This window comes from Eurosta solidaginis, chromosome 1, assembly GCF_040869045.1.
Source record: "Eurosta solidaginis isolate ZX-2024a chromosome 1, ASM4086904v1, whole genome shotgun sequence".
Lineage (NCBI taxonomy): Eukaryota > Metazoa > Arthropoda > Insecta > Diptera > Tephritidae > Eurosta > Eurosta solidaginis.
In genome coordinates, this window is record NC_090319.1 from 85,884,213 (window position 1) to 85,908,073 (window position 23,861).

General features: G+C 38.2%; 1 protein-coding gene across 3 annotated transcripts in view; it reads left to right on the plus strand.

Annotated features, from left to right (window-relative positions):
• Nucleotides 1–577: 577 nt before the first annotated feature.
• kat-60L1 (katanin p60-like 1) overlaps nucleotides 578–23,861 on the plus strand; it is a 60,176-nt gene continuing 36,892 nt past the window's right edge. For 2 of the 3 annotated variants that reach the window (XM_067756699.1, XM_067756792.1), the window contains exon 1: nucleotides 5,414–6,185. In XM_067756699.1, the coding sequence (XP_067612800.1) occupies nucleotides 6,061–6,185 (125 nt within the window). In that variant the 5' untranslated portion in view covers nucleotides 5,414–6,060. Of the gene's footprint in view, nucleotides 652–5,413; nucleotides 6,186–23,861 lie in introns of those variants that run through there. The other variant, XM_067756876.1, reaches the window with a different exon arrangement.

Consider the following 23,861-nt stretch of genomic DNA (forward strand, 5'->3'; position numbering starts at 1 on the left):
GTTGAAGCGAGAATGTCCTGGGAAGATTTATGATCCTGTCCGTCATTTCGAAGGAGATATAATTATGAGCTTCACAAATACTTCGTTGGCTAGATTATATTATATGAATGGAAGACGCTCCAGTCCGTCATTTGTAAAGAGAGAAAGGAGAAGACCTTTCTTAAGCTGGGAGGGTCAAGTGTAGGAAGAATTTTACTCGCTTTGCGCTCCCAATTGACGTAAATGGCCGACAACATGGACAGCTGGCGTGGTATGTTACGAAACAACCAAAATAGCCTACGTTTGGTATGATAAATTTGGTTTTGTGACAAGCCAAAAATTACACCGAAGAAAGAAAAATGCCGAAACTGCTTGCTTTCAAATGGCCTGAAAGAGTGCTTCCCAATTCATACGGAGCTAATGTTGGTAGACAACTTCTTTCTACTGTTGAAAAAATTTATATATTTTAGAACCTTAGCATATGTACATGTAGATATATAAACTAAGAGCTAACCTGACAGACGTGTAAACAAATTTCAATCAGTTTCTACAACCCTTCTCTAATTTCAGACTTGTGTTGCCACAATTAAGGGATGCGGCCAACTTTTACAACTGGGAGGTGTCACACCGCCAATTTCCCACAGCGGGTTAGGTGGTCAGAATATACGCGCGGTAGGTATTAAGAGGCGACTAAAATACCAGATTCAAGGGGCTGTGTAGCGGAACCCTTTCAGGTTGCCAGCGCAATATATAGCTTCTCCAAACCCAATTGTCAACCTCACCTATCCGCGGCGAATCCTGTTTTACTTACAGACGAGGCTCTGGCGACCCCAAGCTCCTCATGGAACTTGGGGGTGGGGAGGGAGGGATGGCCTGAAGGTTTAATGTGGCCACATAAATCGTTCCCGAGATGGTCGGGCTAGCACTTTAATGGTGTTGTGTTACCGGAGTTGTGTTACACTCCCCAAAGCCTTCGGGGAGAAACCTTATCGCTACAACAGCAAGAACAACAACATCGTGTAAACAAAATTTTACATTCCTGAAAACTTTTAACTTAAGTAAGCACACACATGCATACTTGAAGAGTTCAAAATCGAGCGGTTTGGTTGTCATTTGCAAGTTATTGTTCTAAAAAAGTGACATAATGCGCCAACCTAACGAATGCACTGGCTACTACCCCCAAACAAATATTCCTGCTGTTCTTTTCCCCCTCTCACATGCCCACTGACCAGTGGTCAAGTTATTATATAAACAGCAAAAAAGAAAACACGCGAACAATGTTTTTGCAACCCTAAACAAATTTTGTCCTTTACTAGGAATACAACTAAAATTGTAATCACGGAAGTCACTAATAGATGAAACAAAAGTATTATGAAAACATGGAATTTTTTTTTGTAGGAAATGTAACAGGGAATAATATGTCCGCATTTGCCGGCTTCGGATTTCTGGTGGCATAATTCGAAAACTCCTAGAAACTGAAGTGCTCTTATGCTTTAGAAATGGCTCTGTAAAAAGGTATTTCCCTCTGTCCTGGGTATCCCACCCGAAATCGATTATCTTTTAATAAAAAGGAGACTCCCCGAAGGTTGTTTTATCGATGTTCATTGCCCATATCACGGAAACAATTTGAATTGACAACGTTGAACGGCCTAGGTCATTACCCCATGCTTACGTGATGAACTTAGCGTCGACAGATCGGCGCCTACTTAATAAACAGGATTCGTCATGAGTAGGTGAGGTTCACAACTGGGTTGAGGAAACTATAAATTGGGCTGGCAACCACTTGAAAGGATTGTTCTACACAATCCTTGAATCCAATAGGAATATAAGGCACACGCGATTTGGACAGACTTTCCACAGCTAACTGAGGCGGAGTAAGGAGTCCATGCATGTATTTATGTCGAAAGCATTGATAGATCGGACGAAGGCATGAGCAAGAACGAGTAAAGAAGCCAAGGTTCTTCAATATGTGGCGTGAATATAAACCTTAATCGATTGTATTATACAACGAAGACTAGAAAGGCATCGGGGTGTTTGGTCTTTGGTCTATATTTATATTCTTTTAGTTTATAAGTTCATAGGTTTCTTTTTGGTGTTTTGTTTTCTCGAAATAATGGAAAAAAGTGCGCTAGGTAACCAAATTCAATGCTGACGGCAACAAAAGTGCTACACCGTACTCTCTACAGGTAGTTCTTGCCTTTGAATTCTAGGAGTAGCCGATCAAAGATTTTCGAAGTCACAACACTTAATAAACGATGTACCTTTGTAGTAAACCCAACTCCGCACATTGTTTTCTAGCATACCGCTTCAAACGTGATGACGTTACTGGCAGTTTTATCTTTAAATATAACCACTTATCGAAACTGTGTTTTGTTGTTGTTGTATTATATTATTATTTAGCTCTGTTGGTTGGGCGACCTTTAATGGATTCCCATCAAAATCTTCCTAGAAAGCTTGCAGCTTCAACAAGAGTGGATCACAGTGATTTTGCTGAAAATTTTGCCTCACAAAGATTTCAGAGAGATGGTTCCTGTGATAAGGGAATACTACCTATATTTATTGGGGATACCTTAATATCATCTTAATAGGTAAGTAGCCTCGTACAGTATCCAGATCGAAGTTTAGCCAGTGTGAAGCCAGTCCGAATTCAAGCTCCGACTACATGGGTAGGTTGCGTTCTTTTGTTGGTAGATACGAAAGCTGAGCTTTCAGGAGTTTATTGTCCTCGGTTAACAAACAGCATTATACATGAACATTTACTTGAGTTTGAGAGAGCAAAAAGCCCGAGATTCGATGAATGAAGCAAGGATTCAATGCTAATGACGTAAGCGATAACCTCATGACCAATGTTGAATTAATACCTTAGTTATGGGGGGGGGGGGGGGGGGGGCTAGCTGTATTTGGTATAGAGAAGCGAGTACACTTTCAAACAAAAATATAAGCCTGAAGATATTCGGATGAACCCAAATAGATGGAAAACTTGCCGTACTTGCGTTGTACTGTGAAGGACTTCGCTAATTTGTACACCAGCAATTCAAAAGATTTATGAAACAATGTGTGTTGGCATCGGCGAATGTCCAAAAAAAAGAATGATAATATTTATGGAAAAGTCGACTTTGTTAAATTTGTAAAACTCATGTGGCTCCCTTGCTATGCGAAATCAATTAGATGCTCTACGCCAGAAATATTTCTATCTACTCCCACCTGTGGTAGCAGAAGAAGCCGCAATCATTCACTGCATTTGCAGGATCAAGGAAGTAATGACTTTGAAGTTTCTGCAACGATTTACTACAGACAAAAAGGGCAGTAAAAACGGCACTTATCGTTTTTTTCCAAAAGAGAAGATATCCGAAATATTCAATTAAAGGAAGGCACATCAAGTTATTAGTAAAGTGGGGTAATGCGGATGTGTATCAACTAATGTGTGGCTTTAGTGCCATATTTTCCATGCGTAATGGATTGACGAACTTCATTCAAAATTTTGATTGGGGTGGAATTGTATGGTATATGTATTCCTAAATCATTGTGGGACTACTTCGGACCGAAGATTTCGGAATGACTTCATTTCGAAAGTATTTTGGGGTAATTTCAGGATTATTTCGAGCTTATTGCGGGAATAATTTCAGGATTACTTCGACATTGTTTTAAGATCATTACGAAACTATCTCGAAACCATTTTTGGACTGTTATAGAATCACTTCGGTGTTATTTTAGGTATCATTTCGGCACAACTTTTGTTTCATTTAAGCGATTATTTCGAACTAATTTCGGGACAGTGACATGATCATTTCAACTGATCCTGCAACAGTCCTAAAATGATTTGGAAATTGCCTCGAAATGATCCAGAAGTTTTCCCGAAATTCTACCTCAAATAAGATCAAAATTATACTGAAATTTCGTTTCTTAAATAGTCTCGAAATTATTCCGAACATAATACCGCAGTGATCCTTAAATGGTCCTGTAACTGTCCCGAAATGAGGTCGAAGTAATCTCGAAATGATTCAGAATTTGTCGCAAAAAGATACTTAAACCGAACTGGTTCTCAAATGGATCGATTGGTTCCGAAATAGGCTCGCAGTAATCCCGAAGTGATCCTATAACAGTCTTCAAATGGTTTCGAAATTGTCTCGAAATGTATCTAAAATAATCTCGAAGTTATACTGAAATAGTTGGTCCTGAAATAGTCTAGAAATGATTCCAAAAATAATGCCGTGGTGATCCTGAAATGAGCTCAAAGTCGTATCGAAACAGCTTCGAAATGATTCATAAAATAAATGTATGGCCTATACAATCGAATTGCATTTTCTTTTCTGAACATAGTGTCGCCCTGTTGATTCTTCTCAGCTCTCTCATGAGTTTGTATGCTCCTTTCACGAAATATATTTCATTGAATAAGAATAAATAGACCCGTTTTGCATAGCGCAAGGTGACCCAGTTCAAAAGATAAAATTAATATGTGCAACATGAGGGTAACATTCTTTCCAGAAAAGAAAACATCGCAAGTGTCAACGCGTTTCAGATTCTTATCTGACAAATGGCTGTCACTTTGGCGACACGTTGGTGGTAGAACGGTATCTGCATTATAAATATGGGTCCCTTACCTATTTCGCCCATTTTTATCAGGCACATTCCCTATAATAAAAATAATTCATATACCGAATTTTGTAATGATAACTTAAACGGATTTTATAAGCAAAGATATTTTTGAAATTGGTTAAATAAAAGGCGAATCTATACAAGGTCATGGCAAAGCGAATTAAACCAATTCGCCGTGCAGAAGAATGTCAAGTCAAAAGAAAATGTGTATTGATTTCGATTAACTGACATTTTGTTGTACAAGGCGTTGCAAGGCGAATCCATACCAGATGGTGGCAAAGTGAATTCAACCAATTCGCCGTGTAGAAGAATGTCAAGACAAAAGAAAAATTCTAATTGATTTCGATTAACTGACACATTAAATTACAAGGCGCTGTATGGAAAATAATCAAGAAGAATCAATCAGCTGTTGGGATAACAACACCTGGTGCTGAATTTACTTTGCCTGGTACTGAATTCGCCATGGTTAAATATATATTTGGGGTGTTTTTCAAAATATTTTATATTTAAATTTTCGAATTTCTCTCATTTTGAATAGTGCCATAATATCCACATGCCAAATTTCAGAAATATATCTCAAAATTTACTCAAGTTACCGTGATCAAATACCGATATCCTAAGGTTTTTAATAAATTTAGGTCTATTTCAATTCCTGTATGCCGTTATGTACCGTAAGGCGACTGAAATTAATATACTCTGTATGCCACGCTCAACTGAGTAAAAAAACTATTTAGTGGCCCTCGTAAGCTACACATACAAACAAAAATATTGGTCAAATCGTAAATGGACTTGCCTTTTTAGTCTATTTAGGGGCTGTGAAAAAATCATTGAAGTGCGATTGACTGCTGTAGTTGCCATTGGCACGTGTACGGGTGCAAGAACGCGAGTGAACAACTTAAAAAGAAATTTGTAAAATTAAAAAATTGATTTTAACATTTTTTAAAAAATAACTCGAGGAAAATTATTGAATTGCAGTGCACGAACAAATGTCAAACCTCATTCATTTGAAAGGCCTGCGCATTAGCAACAAAACTGTGTACATATGATTGTTGTTGTTTGTCTTCTTGTTTGCCTCATTTGTTATGCCGGTATACAGTAAGCCTAAATCGTGCAGCATCCACATCCGAGGCGTGTAAATATGTATGTGTTAGCTCTTTTGTTGTGGCTATAAGCCCCAAATGTTTAGCCAAATATCTTAGGTGAATCGCTGCTCGTTGGTTGGTGGTGAAAAGTCACAGCCGCACTGTTGCAACATATTCGAAGGCCATAAGATATACAAAATCGGATATGTAAAAAAATTTTAATATTTGTGAAAATTAGATATGTAAAAAAATGAAAAAGGAAAGTTTAAATGAGCAAAGCACCCTTGCAAATATAAAAATGTGTGATTTGAATATTTAATTAACCAACTAAGTAAAATTTTACCAACTTAGTGAAATTGCAATAAAACAATAACTAGTTCCCATTAAATATATATAAAAAAAAATGTCTTCTAAATTGCGTGGCGAGGAAACATATCGACGTATTACACGCGAAAAGCTTGTACTACGCGGCAATACGGCCATTCGCACCTTGGATTCCACCACATCATATTTGCCTTTACTGCCTGGGTGAGTGACATAATTGCAATAATGTGTAGGGAAATTCTGCTTATTTGAAACCTTCTGCTAACATTCGAATCGTTAAATTGTCGAATAAATAACTTCAATATTCTGTAAAGCAAAATGGTATTTATTAGACTACTTTGAGAGTACTTCACAATAACACTTATACTTCACAACTAATTGCGTGTTTAAATCAAACTGATTGCTAATTGTTCAGCTTGCGCTGCTTTTATACTCTCCGTTGCTTCACATACTTCTCCAAATGTCTAGACGTATCTCCTGCTTGGTAATTAGTTATATAAGCACATGCATATTTGTAGTTCATAGCCATATGCGTGTGTATGTGTGAGTAACTACTTCGATTGATGACCACATCTGTGTGTGTGAGAGTTAGCTCTTCGTCGCCTTCTACATAAGTGTTGCTAGCTTTAATGTGTACGTGTACATAAGAGTGGCTGCTTCATGTTTTTATTGTTGTGTGATTATTTACTAACAGCTCAGTGATGCAAATATTCGTCACATTATTATTATAAATTTGAGCTTAGGTTTTCAAACATTCAGCAGTTTAAACAATGTTTTAAACTTTTTTTTACATAAATTCAAAACCTCTCAATTTACTACTCGGTTTTCTTATTTCATTATTAAAATTAATTGAACAATACGCCTAAAATACCAAAAATGTTTTAAAAATCTACAAAATAGAAACTTGTAAATATTTCTGGTTTACTTACAAAATCCAAGAGTTTGAATTTATTGCTGCAAGGCATATATTCCTTCTGAAATATTTTGCAACACATACATATGTAATAGCTCGGGACGTCGTAATTTTAAGGAGGATCAGTATAATCTAAATTTTAAACCCATTTTTATTTCTTCATATATATATTACAAACAAGTTTCAGATTTACGCTACGGCCTTTGCAATAACATATATTATTAGTCATGTCACCTAGATGGGAGAGTCTCTTGTCTTGCCAGAGCGACGCATTCTCAGATAAGGTCAAGTGCCATTTCATTCTTTAGTTCACAAACGTGACAGATTTGTGTACCGGATAGATTAAACTTACTTGGGAGATATTGAAGACACAGTGTCTTACGTAGGTCTTTTCTGCTTAGATTAATCAGCCAAACTTGACACTCTCGTTGCTTCGAGTACAAACAATTTGGTGGTCTGCCTTTGAGCTGTGCATTCAATCCAGTATCGTCTGAACTGTTACTTTGTGTTTAACAGTTACTTTGTGAGATCATAGAAGGGATCTGGATTATAGAATGCAGCAAAGCTATCCCGCTTGGATACGTAATCTGCCTGTTTGTTATCTTTATGCCCGGAAACCCACTTAACAGAATCTTGATTTTGGCTCCCAGATCATTTACGAATCCAATGCATTCATCTACTAGCTTAGAAATAATAGTGTAAGACTGCAAGGCACGTAAGACTGCCTGACTGTTTGATATAATGAGGATACTCTTCTAAGATAAGCCTTTTCGTAGACGTTATATACCACAAACTTCCATTGCATGGATATCTGCCAGAAAAAAAGTGGGGTAGCATCCCATTGGTATCGATTTCTTGAATTTCGGTCCACAGATGCCAGAGGGAACCACACCTCTGAGTAAATGTTAGTTTCCAATTAGAATTCCGTGATATTATGAGCGTAGAGGCCATTGCATCACTTTCAGACCCAGATATGAGCCTATTCTTATCTGAAGAGCTTCGGGTCATTGAATCTGTGTCTGTTTGAATTGGTTCGGGTTTTCGCGATATTTGCAGATGAAAGTACTAAAAACATGCATTTACGTCACGAAAACTTGTTTTTTTTTACAAAAAAAAAAACTTATAAACTTAAAAGTGCAATTATTTTAGTTGAAAATTTTGTTGTATTTTTTGGAAGAATCACTTTGCGATATTATTCTTTGAACTATATTAGTTTGGCTATATTTTCTTCATTCAAAACTTTTTCATAAACTTAAAGTCTACTTTTAGGGACGTTAGTCACTTGAAAAATCTATGTAGGCGGGTTCAGCAATCCGTGGAGGGTCAAAATAAGATTATAATAAAGTAATTGAATAAAAAATTAAGAAAAAAAGTTTTTATTGAATACTCCATCTACTGCACAACTTCAAACTCAATTTACTAAAGTCTGGCTGAAACACGTATTGCTTTTGTTGGCAGCGATGAAGAACGTAGATGGCAATATAATGTAACGAATTAAGGGGAAATCCGCATATTTAAAACCTTCTGTCAACGTTCGAATCGCTAAACTGTTGAATAAATCTCTCCAATATTCAGTATTGCAAACTGATCTTTATTTAGAGTACTTTGGGAGTAATACTTCACAACCAATAGCGTGTTTAAATCAAAACTGATTCATTATTACTCAGCTTGCTCTGCTTTTATACTCCTCGTTCGCACATTTCTCTTAAGGTCTAGTAATTTCGCGAACAGTTGTACCTCATGCTTGGTAATTGAGTTATATGCGTGTGTATGTGTGAGTAACTTCTGCTGATGACTACATGTGTGTGTGTGAGGTAAGATATCTCACTTCTCATCGCCTTCCATGTATGTATGTGTGTAAACGATGATTGAACTATTCGTGTACACAAGTGTGGTTGCTTTATTGTTGTTGTGCATTTATTTAGTAGCAGCTTAGTGATGCTAATATTCGTCACAATATCATGAAAAACCTAACGCCGTTTTTGGGGATATTGCTGTGCTTTAAAATAGTGTATGTAGATTTTTAATAAAAATTGGTTTTGTTGGCAAAATTACATATTGAATGCAGCCGAAAAGCCTTCGTGTATGAATTTTTAGAAAACAAGAGCAAAAATTCGATACTCAGATTTAGAAAACGGAAGACCTTTCGAAAAGTATTAGCTCATTTCTGGGTCTAGACTTTTTTCAAGTTTTGTCGTCCTATACTTTGGAAAATATCAACTTGAATCGGATTTGGTGCAGAATGGCTTATATGTTTATGTAGATATTTCTATATACTACTATATGCATTGGTATGTTTAACTGTGTATTTTTATTGCATGTATGTAAATATACATATGTATATACATGTATGAAAAAAATTGATTTTTTCTTCACAATGCATTCAACATCTCTGCAGCATTATCATATTTATGCCCATGGCAACTTGGTAAAGGCCACATGTAAGACCATGTCCCTTAACAAGAGCCAGACTAACTCGCAATTCATTGAAAAAGTCTCATAATAACAGTTTTTGAAGAAGAGTAAAGAATTTGGTCCAGATTTCTGAATCTACAAATAACTATTTAAGTATCTTTCGAAGAAGAATTTGGAATTTTGGTATTAGTCAGGCTGGTGACTGTCCATTGTGCTTCCGATTAGCACACGGGCGGAGATAGTTATTAAACTTGTAGTGCGAAAATTTAGATTCCGTGGCTGTCTCCAAATTTCTGTTGTTGTTGTTGTTGTTGTTGTAGCGATAAGGACACTCCCCGAACGCCTTGGGTAGTGTTATGGATGTTGATGGTCCTTTGCCGGATGCAGATCCGGTACGTTCCGGTAACAAGTACCATAAAGGTACTAGCCCGACCATCTCGGTAACGATATGGTATGACCACATGAAACCTTCTAGGCTATAGCGCCCTCCCATCCCCAAAATCCAACAGGATTCCCACGGGTACGTGAGGTTGACAATTGGGTTGGAGAAGCTATATATTGCGCTACACAACCCCTTGAATCAATTTGGTATTTTAGTCACCTCTTACTACAGGCATACCTTTCGCGGGTATATTCTAAGCCCTCTAACCCTCTGCAGCTAACCCTACCCAGACACTTCAATTAATATAATAAAAAAAATTCGTTTAGCGGAATTGGAACCTGCCTTTTACAGACTAAATGAATCAACAGTGATTTGATAAAAATATATTTTTTTTCTCTCAATAAAGAAACCACATTGAGAGTTATGTCTTAAACTAAATGAATTTCAATTAGGAACCGAAATTATTTTCCACTTAACTCTTATTTTGGAGCCCTGCTATGAGGTATTGTAGCAAGTCATTATCGTTTTATGCCGTTGAAAATTCTTTTGCGAATAACGCCAAGTACGGGGCCGTACAAATATTTTATTAGTGTTTGTGTCTTCATTCCAAACTACACATACATGCAAATTTCAAGAGCAGAATTTGACTTGGGCTTTTCATTTAAGGATTTAACTGCTTTCCTGTATCACTCTTTTTTTAAACTGATGTGTACCTGTGTTGTTGGTAGGTTGGTTTGTAGGAGTGTTTGTATCAGCCACAAAGTTTGATGAACTCCATAAGATCCTTTATGTCAGCTTTCGTGACGTGGTTTAAGCTATCCAAAATTGAAACATTCATGTACCAGAATAAGGCGTGACTCTGGAGTGGAAGATTTTTGAAGGAATATGCTTCTACTTCCACGCATCGTTCTTTCTGTATCTGCAAAGTCTTTAGCAAAGGCGCCTAGCCATTTTTCGGAACGTTGCACCATTAAGGTACTAGCCCGACCATTTCGGGAACGATTTATATGACCACATTAAACCTTCTAAAGCCTCGCCTGCTAAACATGTGTATGATACATATATATTTGTAACAGGATTCCCCTCGCGTAGGTGAGGTTGACAATTGGGTTGCGGAAGCTTTGAAGCTATAAAGCTTTGTATAGCGCTTATAAACCCCCTCGAATCCCAAGTAAAGTTCGTACAACTCGTTATCAAATCTTATTCGGTATTCATCTTTGCATACCCTTTCCATGAGCTTCCCACAAATATTACGAAGAAATTTTCTCTCCACTACTCCCACAACCATCTCATTCAATTTGGTTGGCGGATGTGCTTTTTTATGAAACATGATTTTCCAATACTTCGCATCAATTCTGTCTGAAGTAGGACTCGTAAGAGTAAGCGTAGGTATATCTTCGTTAGAGTTCTGGAGCGATATTGTTCCTTCCACGATTTTAAAATCGACAAAGAGGTTATGTGGTCTCTTCGATGAGGTTACACAGATAAAGTCCGATCACTTAATTCATGGTAGGCTTTAGTTTTGCACGTATTTACACAGTCTTATATGCAACATTAAAAGGGATGTTTCCACGATAGTTGACACAGGTACGAGGATTTATTTCTTTTTGGACTATGTAGAGCAAGCGCAGATTCGAGTCTCCAGGTATTAGCATAGAAGTTTATACATACCCTTTATCAGCTCCTTTGCGCAACGCAGGAGCAGAATCCTGTAAAGATTGGCTTAACTTGCAGAATACTGGTATGAGAGCCCAGTTGCGTAATCATTAACCATCTGTCGAGATTAGAGCTTCACGAAATATTGAAAAACCTTTACACTATGCATATTATTCCTTTACTTTGCGACTGCTAACCCACTCCTTCGACCTTTACCATTAATTTTCTTCTTGTCTCCGCCTTCCCTTACCACCCTCCATAATTTTGCCTTTCCCTATCCTCCTCTTTATATCCCTTCCATTTTAATACCTTCTATTTCGTCTTCCTCTTCTTTTTTCCACTCACTTTTATCTGATCGGCCACTGTGGTGTGGTGTAGTGTGTTCCGCCTACCACACCAAAGATCCTAGGTTGAACTCCCGGGCAAAGTAACATTAAAAATGTAGAAATTAGAAAAAAAAAATTATAATCGGAGTCGCCCCTCGGTGGTGATTTGGCAAACACTCCAAGTGTATTTCTGCCATGAAAAGCTTCTGAGTGAAAAACTAATCTGCCTTGCAGATGCCATTCGGAGTCAGCATAAGATATGTAGGGAAAATTAAAAAGGATAACGACTAAATTTGAAAGAAAAGCTAGGCCCACATCTTTCTTCCCCCTCCCGTTCTCTTTCACTTCCTATTTCCTTTGGTCTTTGTCTTGCTCTCTGTTCTCCCCATCATCTCTCCCTCTTTCTTCTTCTTTCCCACCATCAATTTCACTGTGTTGAAATATAGTACTTCTTATCTCTTAAAAGGTCTCCTATATATAATTTAAGTTGGGCCAAATTACTGTCAGTTGATAGATTTGGGCCCAAGAAAATATGAAGAGAAGGTATGCTGGCAAACCTGCAAACCTTTTTTTTTACCTTGGGTCCGTTTTCCTCTGGACTTGTTTTTGGTTATTATAAGAACAGAATCGTCGATTCTTACAACAGCGTAGGTATCCGGATCTGGTTTCTCAGCACAGCACCGCACTAACATACAAGAGTATTTACATACATATTTGATTTAACGATTTTCCACCCCAATTGCTTGGTTTGACCGCAAATAATTGCGGATGCACAAGGACTTCGTACTTTATAATTTAAACCAAAAAATGTTATATTCAGGGATCGTAACGATTTTTATTTAAGTTAGATTGAGTGTAAAATTGTCCACCCTTTCATCCGGGTGTGAGCACTTTCGTCCTAACAGATACTTCTTAATAAGTTTCTTTTAAACAACTAACTTTCCTATATGAACATAAATAGAAGCTGACCTCCGCAAGACTATCGAAAAAATATGACTCCGAAAATTTGAGTCGGTTAGTTGGCAGCTCTGTATATAAGCAGATACAGTCATAAAATGACTTCCTTTCCTCCTCATCTCGAAATCTTCTTCTTTGTTGACGCTCTTAAACCTTCTCGTAGCAGATTTGCTTTCTTGCTTCCTGTCCAAACGCACCCACAAATAGCTGGAGACATCGCAATCATCCACGATGGTCCGTTAGCAGAGTATTCGTCGATTTGCATTAGGATATCACCCATTCGGCTGTAGAGAATCCCCTGGCCATCTCATTTGAAACTTTACCAAGCAAGGGGAGGTAATGAGAGGTCAAATTGACGCCAGCAAGGCTTGATACTTCGGTACGATTTCCAATGTTTACAAACTAAACACTGCAAGAGTAAGGAAGCTAGTAAGTTTGATTGACCTGCATATACTTCGAGTAAATTTCAGTTTCCATTCACATTTTTTATTTTTCTAAATCTTCCTCACATTCCTTTATCGAAGCAAACTTTGTATTGTGTACCCGTTTTTTCATATGTTAAATTTTAGGAGTCTAAGTTCCGGCAGTATATACATAACTGCCCATAGTTAGAAGCCTAGTGTGTGCTAGAGCTGGACATTCAAACAATTAGTGCGCGACTGCTTCTTTACTGCCCTCCTCGCCGCAGCTTCTGCAAATGCTATTAAAAGGGAACCCCATTCTCGTAGCATGCAAGCCAAGTGGCCACCCGTTATTGTGGCATTGATCATAAAGGTTTCCTTCCTTGACCTATTTAGTAGGTCCTCAGTTTTCTTGCTGTCGTAGTTCGTCCAGGTTTGCTTGGTTATATTGCAGGTGTTCGAGGAGTACCATTTGGATACTGCTAACTCCTTGAATCTGCTAAGGATGTTCTTTTTTTTTTAAATTGATGTAAGTGAACGATGCAGCACGACTGCCTCCGCAGCCTACAGCAGTGTCCCTGCCCTTGCACGCTCGTCTGCATTCTCATTGCTCTTGATGGTCTTGTGAACAGGTACCCATATAAGAGTTTTGTTTGCGATGTTAGCTGCGGCTTGGAGCTACCTTTTGCAGTTGCTGACAACCTTAAACGAAGTGGTGGGGAGTTAACCGCCATAAGCGCTGCTCTGCTATTTGAGTAAATAAATACCTCCTCCTACAGGAGGGCAGGACAGAAGCGTACACGCCCTCTCTATGCGCAGAGCTTCCGCTTGAAAGATACTAGAAAATGATCGTGAAGGGCACTTTAGGCCGATTTATTTCTCGGGTATGAATGTTTCACGGCGTCCATTCGGTGGAATTTGCAGTTGCAGTAAATTCTGTGCATCCATAGGCCGTGAATTTACCTTTCGATGATAACTTTTATATTCGGTCCCTGGTACTGAAATAAGCGGATTAATATGTCGATATATATGTACATATGTATGCACATTTAAAACCCCGTCATTTGGGAACACACAGATTCCTAAGTAAGTAGTATTGGCCCGGTTCCTTTTTGATTGGTTTTTCATAACCCTAAGCTCACCTTTGCAAAAAGTAGTAAGAACTCGTGCTTATTACTTTTCGCACAAGTCTTCAAGCCTATATTAATATACATATAGGGACACGTTTACATCGAAACAAAGTAAATTCAAGAGCTTGTAGGTCGACAAAAGCTATTTGTATTTAAATTAACTTCATATAAAACGTCAGATTGGCTAGTTGTTCAGTCGTTAGTTGTACGAATATTAGAACGTTACATGCCATAACACTATTAATTGGATACGAACATACATATGCATATTGGCTTATGGTACATATAGCATTTGTATGTATGTCTGTATTTTCTTAATTTTGTGCATTAAATTGGAATGGTGACAAATATGTAAAATAAGGACTCTTTAAGAGGTTTTATGAAGTACTAGCAGATCCGGGAGACGTTGTTCTGCCCTAACTTTGGTCTATCTTAATAAATTTTAAGAAGCTTTTTTCCGTCTTACTCTGCCTCTTAACTTTTTCTTAATCATGTTGTTCACTCCTCCCTCTGAGTCTCTTTTTTCCTCTTCGTATTTTCCATCACTTTTTTTCGCTTCATCTATTCCTATCTCAATAGCTTCTTCTCACTCTATTTCATTCTCAGTCCCTTTCTCCTTCCGTCTTTTCTCTTCTCTCTACTTCTTCGAATTCTTCTCCATCCCTTTTTGCCAGTCCCAGAGGGTCTATTTCATTCCCAGTATCTTTCTCCTTCCCTCTTTTCTCTTTTCTCTTCTCTCTACTTCATCTCATTCTTCTCCATCCCTTTTTGGCAGTCCCAGAGGTTTTTATATATTTTGTTCCAGTCCCAGACCTTATCCCAGTCCTAGTCCCAGTCGGTCCCTGGTCCACTTCCCGGAAAAAAAGTATCGTAAATACTAATATAGGCAAAGGACTTCCTATATACCAAATTTCAGGCAAATCGAATAGAATTTGTTCGGATAGGTCGGAACCTGGTTCACTTCCCGGAAAAGAGCATCGTAAATACTTATCTAGGCAAAGGGCTAGCGACGCCAAAACAGAATTGCCGATAATAGCATCACGGAGTTTATGCGTTTGAACTCGGACATTTCCTTTCGGCAATATATGTACATATATAGGTATTATCGATTCATGTCTTCATTTCGACTTCGTATGCATATTTATCCGTTTTGCCAGGTTGATGCAACTAAACCGAATATCAAAATAAAAGTTACTTTACTTTAAAGCTCCCATCAACAGCTTTCTTTTAATATCCATATTATATAAACACATTATAGGTGTATCCGGGTCCACGTTTTGGAGGGAGAGGGAGAAGAGAAAGGGCGAGAAGGAGGAATAAAAAGGGGAAGAGGTAGAGGAAGTTAGAGAGGGAGTTAGTAGGAGAGTGAGACACTCAGGGTGGGTCTGAGAAAATAGCTGAAAGACAAAGTTTGGGCAGGACACAGTCCGTTGGATCTACTAGTGACTTAATACACATCGTTCAAAAAATGGAAAAAGGTTAAATTAAGTATAATTTCAGGTAGGATTTTCCTTGTGTGCTACCTTTTAAATGAAGTCCACATTTTTAAGAATCCGTGAGCTTAACACCGGCTTATAATAATTGAATTTCAATTATTATGTTTTTCTAAGAGAAACTGAAAAGAAAGAAACATTTACTGGCATATTGCGATGGAACCATTTCGAAAACTGCCAACGTAATCATCATCAGGCAATTTTGTAATGTTATCAAAGGTTTCACCGGGATTCGAACCGTGAATCACATGGTGAAACTGCAGTTGCCTTTAACCACTAGGCTATCCTGCTGGTATTTGTTTTCATGCTTAATTCAGTTTTTATCATTTCTACACTAACAACACAATTGTGACATTTTGTCTCTGTATTAATTTGTGTGCCATGTAGATTTGTTTTTGTAAAGTTCTTCTTCGTTGCGAATGAGAAGCTTTGTAAAATCGGGCTCAGTTTTACATATTTATGTATGTTTGTTTAATGGTGTGTTCAGTTTATACTTATATTTAAGAATTCGTGAGCTTAACACATTTGTTGTCCACATTTTGAAAAGAAGGTTATATTTCTTGGTCAATCAAACAGATCGCAGTCTATGTACGGTGGTTGTCGGAATTATAACATAAGTATGCACTAAACCAAGAAAGTTAAGCAAAGTTGAAAGTGATACTCTCACGACTACCGGTTTTTTGTATCGTTATTTCAGGCTGGATGGATCAGGTCTGTCAATAAAAAGCTCACCACTCCTCACCTCACATAGAATGAGCAAGTCCATAATATTACTTAAACTTGTTTGACGACCAAACAAAAAAATTTTGTCCGCTTGACTAATACTACAAGTTGTTTAGTACCAATCCTATTACTGCTTCTAGATCTGATAATATCCGTTAAGGTGATAATTTGAGAAACAATGAGGATCTGCTATCCAAGTGATCTCCGAAAAAAATTACTATATTAATACTTACACTTCGCCATCAGCATGACCATACGCTGAGAAAGTCGAAAAGATTTGCAGAGACCTCAATGCTTAGCATAAGTCCCTTAAAAACAAAGTTGGTTCTCTGCACCACTAGAAGGAAATTAAAAAGCTTTTACATACCTTCTCTCAAGGGTTAAGTAATAATTTCTTCCGATAGTGCAACCACTTTACTAGGACTTTATATTGAGATGACCTTTGGACCCCAGGAATGAACTGGAAACTACATACAAACATAGAGTCAAACAAGCCTATGATGCTCACGGCACGGATTTTGAGCCGGATCAATGTTATTTCCAGGTGTGATGTAAAGCGGCCGAGACGGGGTGGCCTGGATAATTTTTTTCCTCCCATGATGGGATCATCTCTCTACAGCTCTACTCGTTAGATAGTCCGTGGGATGGGAAAACCTCGTGTCTATGAGGTATAAATAAGAATTTTTTCGGTTAAGGGCTTCTACATTGCACTAACATAACGCAGACCAGCTATCGTGCTACCTCAGACAACAACAGTAACGCGAAAGAAAAAATGTTCACTGATTTCTACTTGACATGTTAATGTCTAGAGCCGCTGGTGAAATTTTCCAAATTTTTTTCTGAGTGGTTCGAGTACCCTAGAGATTCGTCATAAATGGAAACGGGGTCACAACACTTTGTTAGTAACTAATAAGGAATTGCATTTTACTGATTCGTTCCCTTGCAGCAGCATAATGCTTTTCCGATTGTATGGAAAGTAGTAAAGACTTAGAAAAAGGAACATGAAAAACACACAAAAGTAATTAAGGGGAGAAAAGTTAAAAAAAAATCAAAAGCAGTACAAATGCCACACTTCCTTTAACCTCAATACACATTCAAAATAAGTGTGTTTGTATGTACTTTTGTTTGGTTGTGTATATGAGCATTTACATACACATACCTTTACAATGGTGTAAATGTCTCGAGCTATGTATGCGCCAAAACATAGCTAATAAACAAGTGGTCAACTGGCTCCAATGTCTCCACGGGTTCAAACAAAGTAAAGGGGCTTTCAATGAGAGCAGATAAGTATGATGATAAATTTCATGTATTTCCGGATAGGTTTCGAGCCGAGCGTTTCTTCCAATTTGCATCGTTCATCTTTTTAATTTTTCCTAGAAATTGGCGGGATGGGACCTACTTGTTTTATGCCGACTCCGAACGGCATCTGTATGACAGATGAGCTTTCACTGAGAAGCTTTTCATGGCAGAAATACACTCGGAGTGCTTGTTAAATACTGCCGAACGGCGACATTTTTTGGGAGCGGTGGGCACCAAAAGGGGCTCCCTGCGAGTTTCAAAAGGTTCCTAAAGCCCGCTATGTAGTAGTAGTAGTAATAGTAGTGATCTATTTATTTTCTTTCAACTAGTAATTACAAAAGTAAATCAAAATGAATTAAACTATAAATATATAAAAATAAATAAAGATTCCAGACAATAACAATAAATGGTATGTGTCTTAATATCACTTATAACTAAACAACTCATTTATGAAAATTCGATGACAACAAGTTCTCTATACTTAAGGCAATTTCTTATATAAACAAAGAATTATAGTTATAACCCTTAAGGATATTTACCACCTTCTGCAGATCTAAAACTTTCTCACCAAAACAGTTAAACCGTATGTCTTTATATATAGGACATATCCCAATGAAGTGATAGGTGTCAACATTTTTAAAACATCGAGCATTAAGATTTAGCAAGCCACCCCTTGCTCGGAAAATCAGACTTATGGCATATGCAGAATATTCATCGTTAAAATAGGTAGAGTACATATGGAGCAAGTCGGAGTAAAGATCATGTGACGACTGAAAATAACTATCGGCATAGTCTGCAAACTCTTTTTGAATCAATTTCTCTAGTAAAATTGGTAGGCTCATATTAAGCGATGCGGAAAAAAGTCAGGCAGAGGCACCATATCGAAACTTTCATAAACGTTTCTCCACTTTTGGACCCAGTTCGACCCTTGTCTCACTGTCTCCTCTGCTACAACTCGCTATGTATTAAGGGACGTGGGTTCCCGTTGGGACGCCTGGTTTGTCTGTATAAATGGGGTGGAAACCCTGGGGGGTTGTTATCGGCAGTGAGAAAGGATATATACTCAATTGTCAAATAAAAAAAGATTTGATTATCCCTAAGCAACTTGCTAATCATTGAGGGGCATTTCGAAATATCCACCTAGGGCAACGAAATGGTGAATAGAGGGGTCTGCTTGAATTCCTCATCAAACTTTGGCAGAACTATTCACTCCCTTGAGACTGTACAATTATGAATGCCGTAAATTAAAAAGTTTAGCATTTTATCGGACTGCCAAGCGGCACTTTAGGTTTCTGTGCTCGGCAGTAGAGCGATCGAGATGATGTGGCGACACCTGATTATGGTTTCGATTATCTCGAACTGTTTCACGACTAGAGCCACTGGATCCGAAAACGTCGTCAACTGTCAGTCAGTCAACTGTCACGCGGATCTCTTGACCACGATTGATTCGGAATTTGGAATTCCGCGCACCACGTGTAGTTTTCTTGTACCCAAGTCAGCAGAGAAAAGGCAGGGCAGGTGCACCCAATATACTGAAAACACTTCTTGCTGCAGTTACATGAAGTATTACGAGGTGGATACATCGAGTAATTATCCCTGTCCAGCTTATGAAAGAACTAGGCGACATTAAATCGGTGTCCGCTTATTTGGATCTATCACGGATTTCTGAAAGAAGTTGCATATATGCTACTATGTCGGAATTTAACTTCCCAACAGCACCAGGCTCCCCGAGCCATTTGCAACCAAATGAGGCTTCATTTTCTAAAAAATATGATTCTAGTAGCAGAACTGAAACAGCTTAGCAATCAAATGGAGAATAAATCTTGCCAGAAGTGCTGAGAAGACGAGATGTCTCTTGGGTTGCTCAAGAGAAAAGTTCTCCAGAAGATTTGCAGTTATGTCCGTCATGATGACGGCTAGTATCGAATGACGTATAATGATGAGCTGTATAAGCTTAACGCAGATATGAGAACAGTACAGCGAATATAATCACAGAAGCTTCGCTGGTCATGTAATGGGCGAAGATACTCCAGTCAAGAAAGTATTTCAGCCGACACCAGTTTGGAAGAAGAGTAAGGGGAGACTTTCAATCAGTTGAGAGAAGCAGTTGCAGGAAGACCTCCCTTGGTGTTCCCAATTGACAAAATCGTTTAGGCGGTTCAGCGCCAAGTAATGGTATTATCCAATATCGAAATCAGTCTCATGTGAAACTGTCTAATTGCAACTTAAACGATTTTCTTAGTGCCAGATTTTATATATCGTTGTGACACTTTGTGTCGCAGTCACTTACGTTCGTATTCATCACTGTACAAAACCATTACATATAGGCTCACAGTCACTCAAAGAAGTAAGTGAATGCCCTTTTTGGGTAAAAGTGGCTCGTTGCAAAGCGGTGAGTTATACAAGATTTGCCTGAGATGATTGTCCTCAGCTAAAGCAAGTGCTTATCGGACGGTGCCCGACGACGCAATCCTTGTTTTATTTCGGAAAATCCCAGTAGATCTGCTGTCAAGGGAAATTACCGATCTAGATGACATTGGAATGGAGAGACCATCTGAAGATGCCAAGAAAAGCACAGGTCAAGAACAATAGTTAAGTGGCAAGAATAGTGGGAGGAATCAAGAAAATCGGGCTGCACCTTCACGTTAGTTCGGAATATAACGGAATGTTATGAGCGGAAGTACGGCTAAACGCAGAAATTTACTGGAAGCAGCTATTACAGGGGTATTAACATACTAGGATAGAGGAGGATCCTAATTGCATACGTTGTCCCACCGAACTAGAAAAAGGAAACACGTAATGATTCATTGCTTTCGTTTTCTCCGCGAAAGGCTCACTTTACACAAAGTTCCTGGAATGGAACCTTTCATGAGGAATTTATTTGTAGTTATGACACGATCGATGCACGCTGAAAGGGAGCGCAGAGAATAACTAGCCTTTCCCCTCCGTGAATTAATGCCTAACGGCGGTTCCGCAGGGTGTGGACACACGAGTATGATTAGTCGGTTTTATTTGAAGGCAGAGCGCTGCTACACCATGAATAGGCTGATAAGAGCTCTGATTTCCTACCTTTCATATAAGGCTCATGAAACTGAATCACCGTGATTGCTTCACTTAGCGTGCCCTAGTTCGGGACGCCTTCCCTATGCAATCGAAAAAGTATTGGTTTAAGAATCGATTACGTGTGTCAAATAGTGCAGGGCAGTTTCATTGAATCTTTTTATATTCACCCCTACGGCTGTTTACTTATTTTTGGTAAGAGCTGTGACTCCTCAACGTCCTGAAGACGCAGTGAGGGGTTTGCTTATATGGATGAAATGCGTGGCTGTGGTTCGTCGCTTCTGCTTGAGGTAAAAAGAGAGATATTGCCAATAAACTCATCAGTACTGTTTGTAGGCTCTCGCTACTTACATCAAAGCCCGCCAATTGAAGCCCCTTTACCAAATAAAGTTTATTCCAAAGGGGTGGATTATTTCTTAATATGTGTGTGTATGCGTGGATCCATTTCTTATATATTTATGCATGCATGTAGCAGAATAAAAACGTACCGGTGTGTTAGTGTGTGGGGACATTTCTTTGCTTTTGCCTGTATTTAACAGTTAATAGAAACCACTTTTTTGTTGTGACTGACGACGTCGCGTCACAACGCAACCTATGTTTCAGCGTTCAAAATTGGTTTTTTTTCTTTGTAAAAATGTGTAAATGACCATTGTTTGCGAGTCGCCAATGACCGCTACTTCGGACATATATTGGTTCTTTGGTCAGTTGATGTTTAGTACTCGCGGCAAATGGACAATAAATTTTTGTATAGCATGCGCACTCGAAACGTTTCTAAATCACTACGCAATGCTGCCGCTTTGTTTGTGAGCGCGTAAAATAAGTTGAAATTGTGTTATTGTAGAAACAAATGAACTTTTTTTATAGTCAATCGATATAATAAAAATAACTAAAACTCTTCGAAGTTAGAAAGAAAAAAAAGATGTTTAATGCAAATACACAAAATTGGCTTAGCATGGCTTTGGCGCATTCGCTCGGTGATACAACATCGGCCGCTGCCCTCATGGATGGCAATGGTCAGCTATATAATGGTAGCGTTGAACCAACAACAACAACACCTCTTTCACACCAACCTCAACTTCACACAGCTCCTCTTGCACCACATCATGTTTTCCTACGTAGACGCTCCGTTTCAAACTCCAATCCAGCACTTGAAAGTTCACCACCAAGCAACGATGTACATGTGGAGTACGAGGTTGCTGTGCCGCTCGTATCCACTTTTCGTCATACGCCTTATCATTCCCTTTGGGATCTACATGATTGGTAAATTTTGGCTTTAGCTTTATTATTCGTATTACTACTATTCCTCCAGAGACATTAAAGAGTTTGATTTATATGAACATTTGAACGGTACATTTAAATTGCGGTTCGTGATACCATTGTCGGGGTACAAGTGTGACTACGAGGTCATAAGGGTCATAAGGGCATGTTGGCCTTTTTATTGCTACAAATTTTTTTTAGCGAAAAGTTAAATTACTTTTATTGCTTAAATTTGTCATTTATTTAAATTCTTGTTTGGTTGCGATTTTTGGTTAACTTGCACATAAATTTTATTTCGCATTCATTCAAATGTCCTGCCGCGCTAAACGACATAGACGAATAAGCATTATATATATTCTATATATTTGATGGATATTCTGCCATCACATACCAAGCAGCTGAATTGATAACACTGTACAACATCAATTTTGCAGCCGAGCAATTGCAATTTTTTTTTAACGATCTTGTCTGTAGTCATAAGCAATAATCGCCTAGGTCTCATGTGAACGAATAGGACATAGGCAATTATTGCTTGTAACCTCAGATATCCTAAGATGAGTGCGTAAGACTAGATATTGTGCCAAAGTCGAATTGCTTCGTCTTCTCATGAAAGTCGCCGACGGTGGACTTTTCAAGCTGAGGGCGCACACAAAGGTTCCATTTATTACATTCATATTGTTACACAATTGTTGTTACAAATGGTATATGCCTGCCAACAATTAATTCTCTGATGAAGCGAACGCTTGGGCGTGTGAATATCTGAACCCAGAACAAAGTATCTCATCCTGGACGGTGAGTTCTTGTATCAATGAGGAAAACAGCCTTCATGGAACTTAGGTACACGTGTGGAATTTATCCCTCCCTTTCTTAGTGGGTAATCCTATAGATAGAAATATGTTAGAGTTCAAGGAAGCATTAAAAAGAATTGGTATAGGAAGGAATTTACAATTACGCCATAAGGTAGTTCTTAAATGCGGATGAGAAAACGGAATAAATCTTGAATCATTTAAGGATAGACGACTCAATTGGATTCGGATGAGAATAGTTGCGCATGATCAACCAAGCAGGAAAGTCGCTAGAGCTGGGTGATTATTTTCAGTTGAATGATCGAACGACCTACATTTAATTTTTCAAAAGGGAAATACTAAAATCATTTATATCGTTCAGTCATTCAATCTCATTTCCCCTTTTTCAATTGATTTACATACCAAAGAGAAGTATAAGTATTTTCAGAAAGAGTTATTTGTGCTCAGCAGAGAATTTTCAGAGTGTGCGTGGAATTGTTAAACATAGTGCGAGTGCGGATCAGTTGTTTGCGTCGTTTGTGTATGTGTATACGCGAGTGAGCCTGTACGGGCGACGCACGGTGGGGTATTTGATCAATCTAGGTAGGCAAGAGTCGAGTTTTCAAAATATTCAATTTTTTTCTTAATATACTCCCTGGCGTTCCTAGATGTCAACTGAATAGTATTCATACCCCAAAAGCCGTCTGCAAAGTCAACGAAGCTAACCACGCACATCTAAAGTTGTATAAAAATTGTGTGCAGTTCGATGTATTTTTGGATTAAAGAGCAATATACCCTTCTAACCTAAATACTTGTTCACTTGTTTAGCCTTAATCAAATCTAGTTACATTTTCTTTTAGGACAGGTAAATGTTTTTGTTGTTATATCGGCCTACTGATTTGTAAGATCGCGGGTTCGAATCGAGCTCAAGGCCTAGCAATAATAATGATAAAATAAGTATTGTTAGGCCTTGAGCTCGATTCGAACCCGCGATCTTACAGGTAAATGTGTTTTGAATTCATATGTTAGATTTTTTATACCGCATGTTTTAACTTTATTCTACTTGTAATACTACTACTTTCC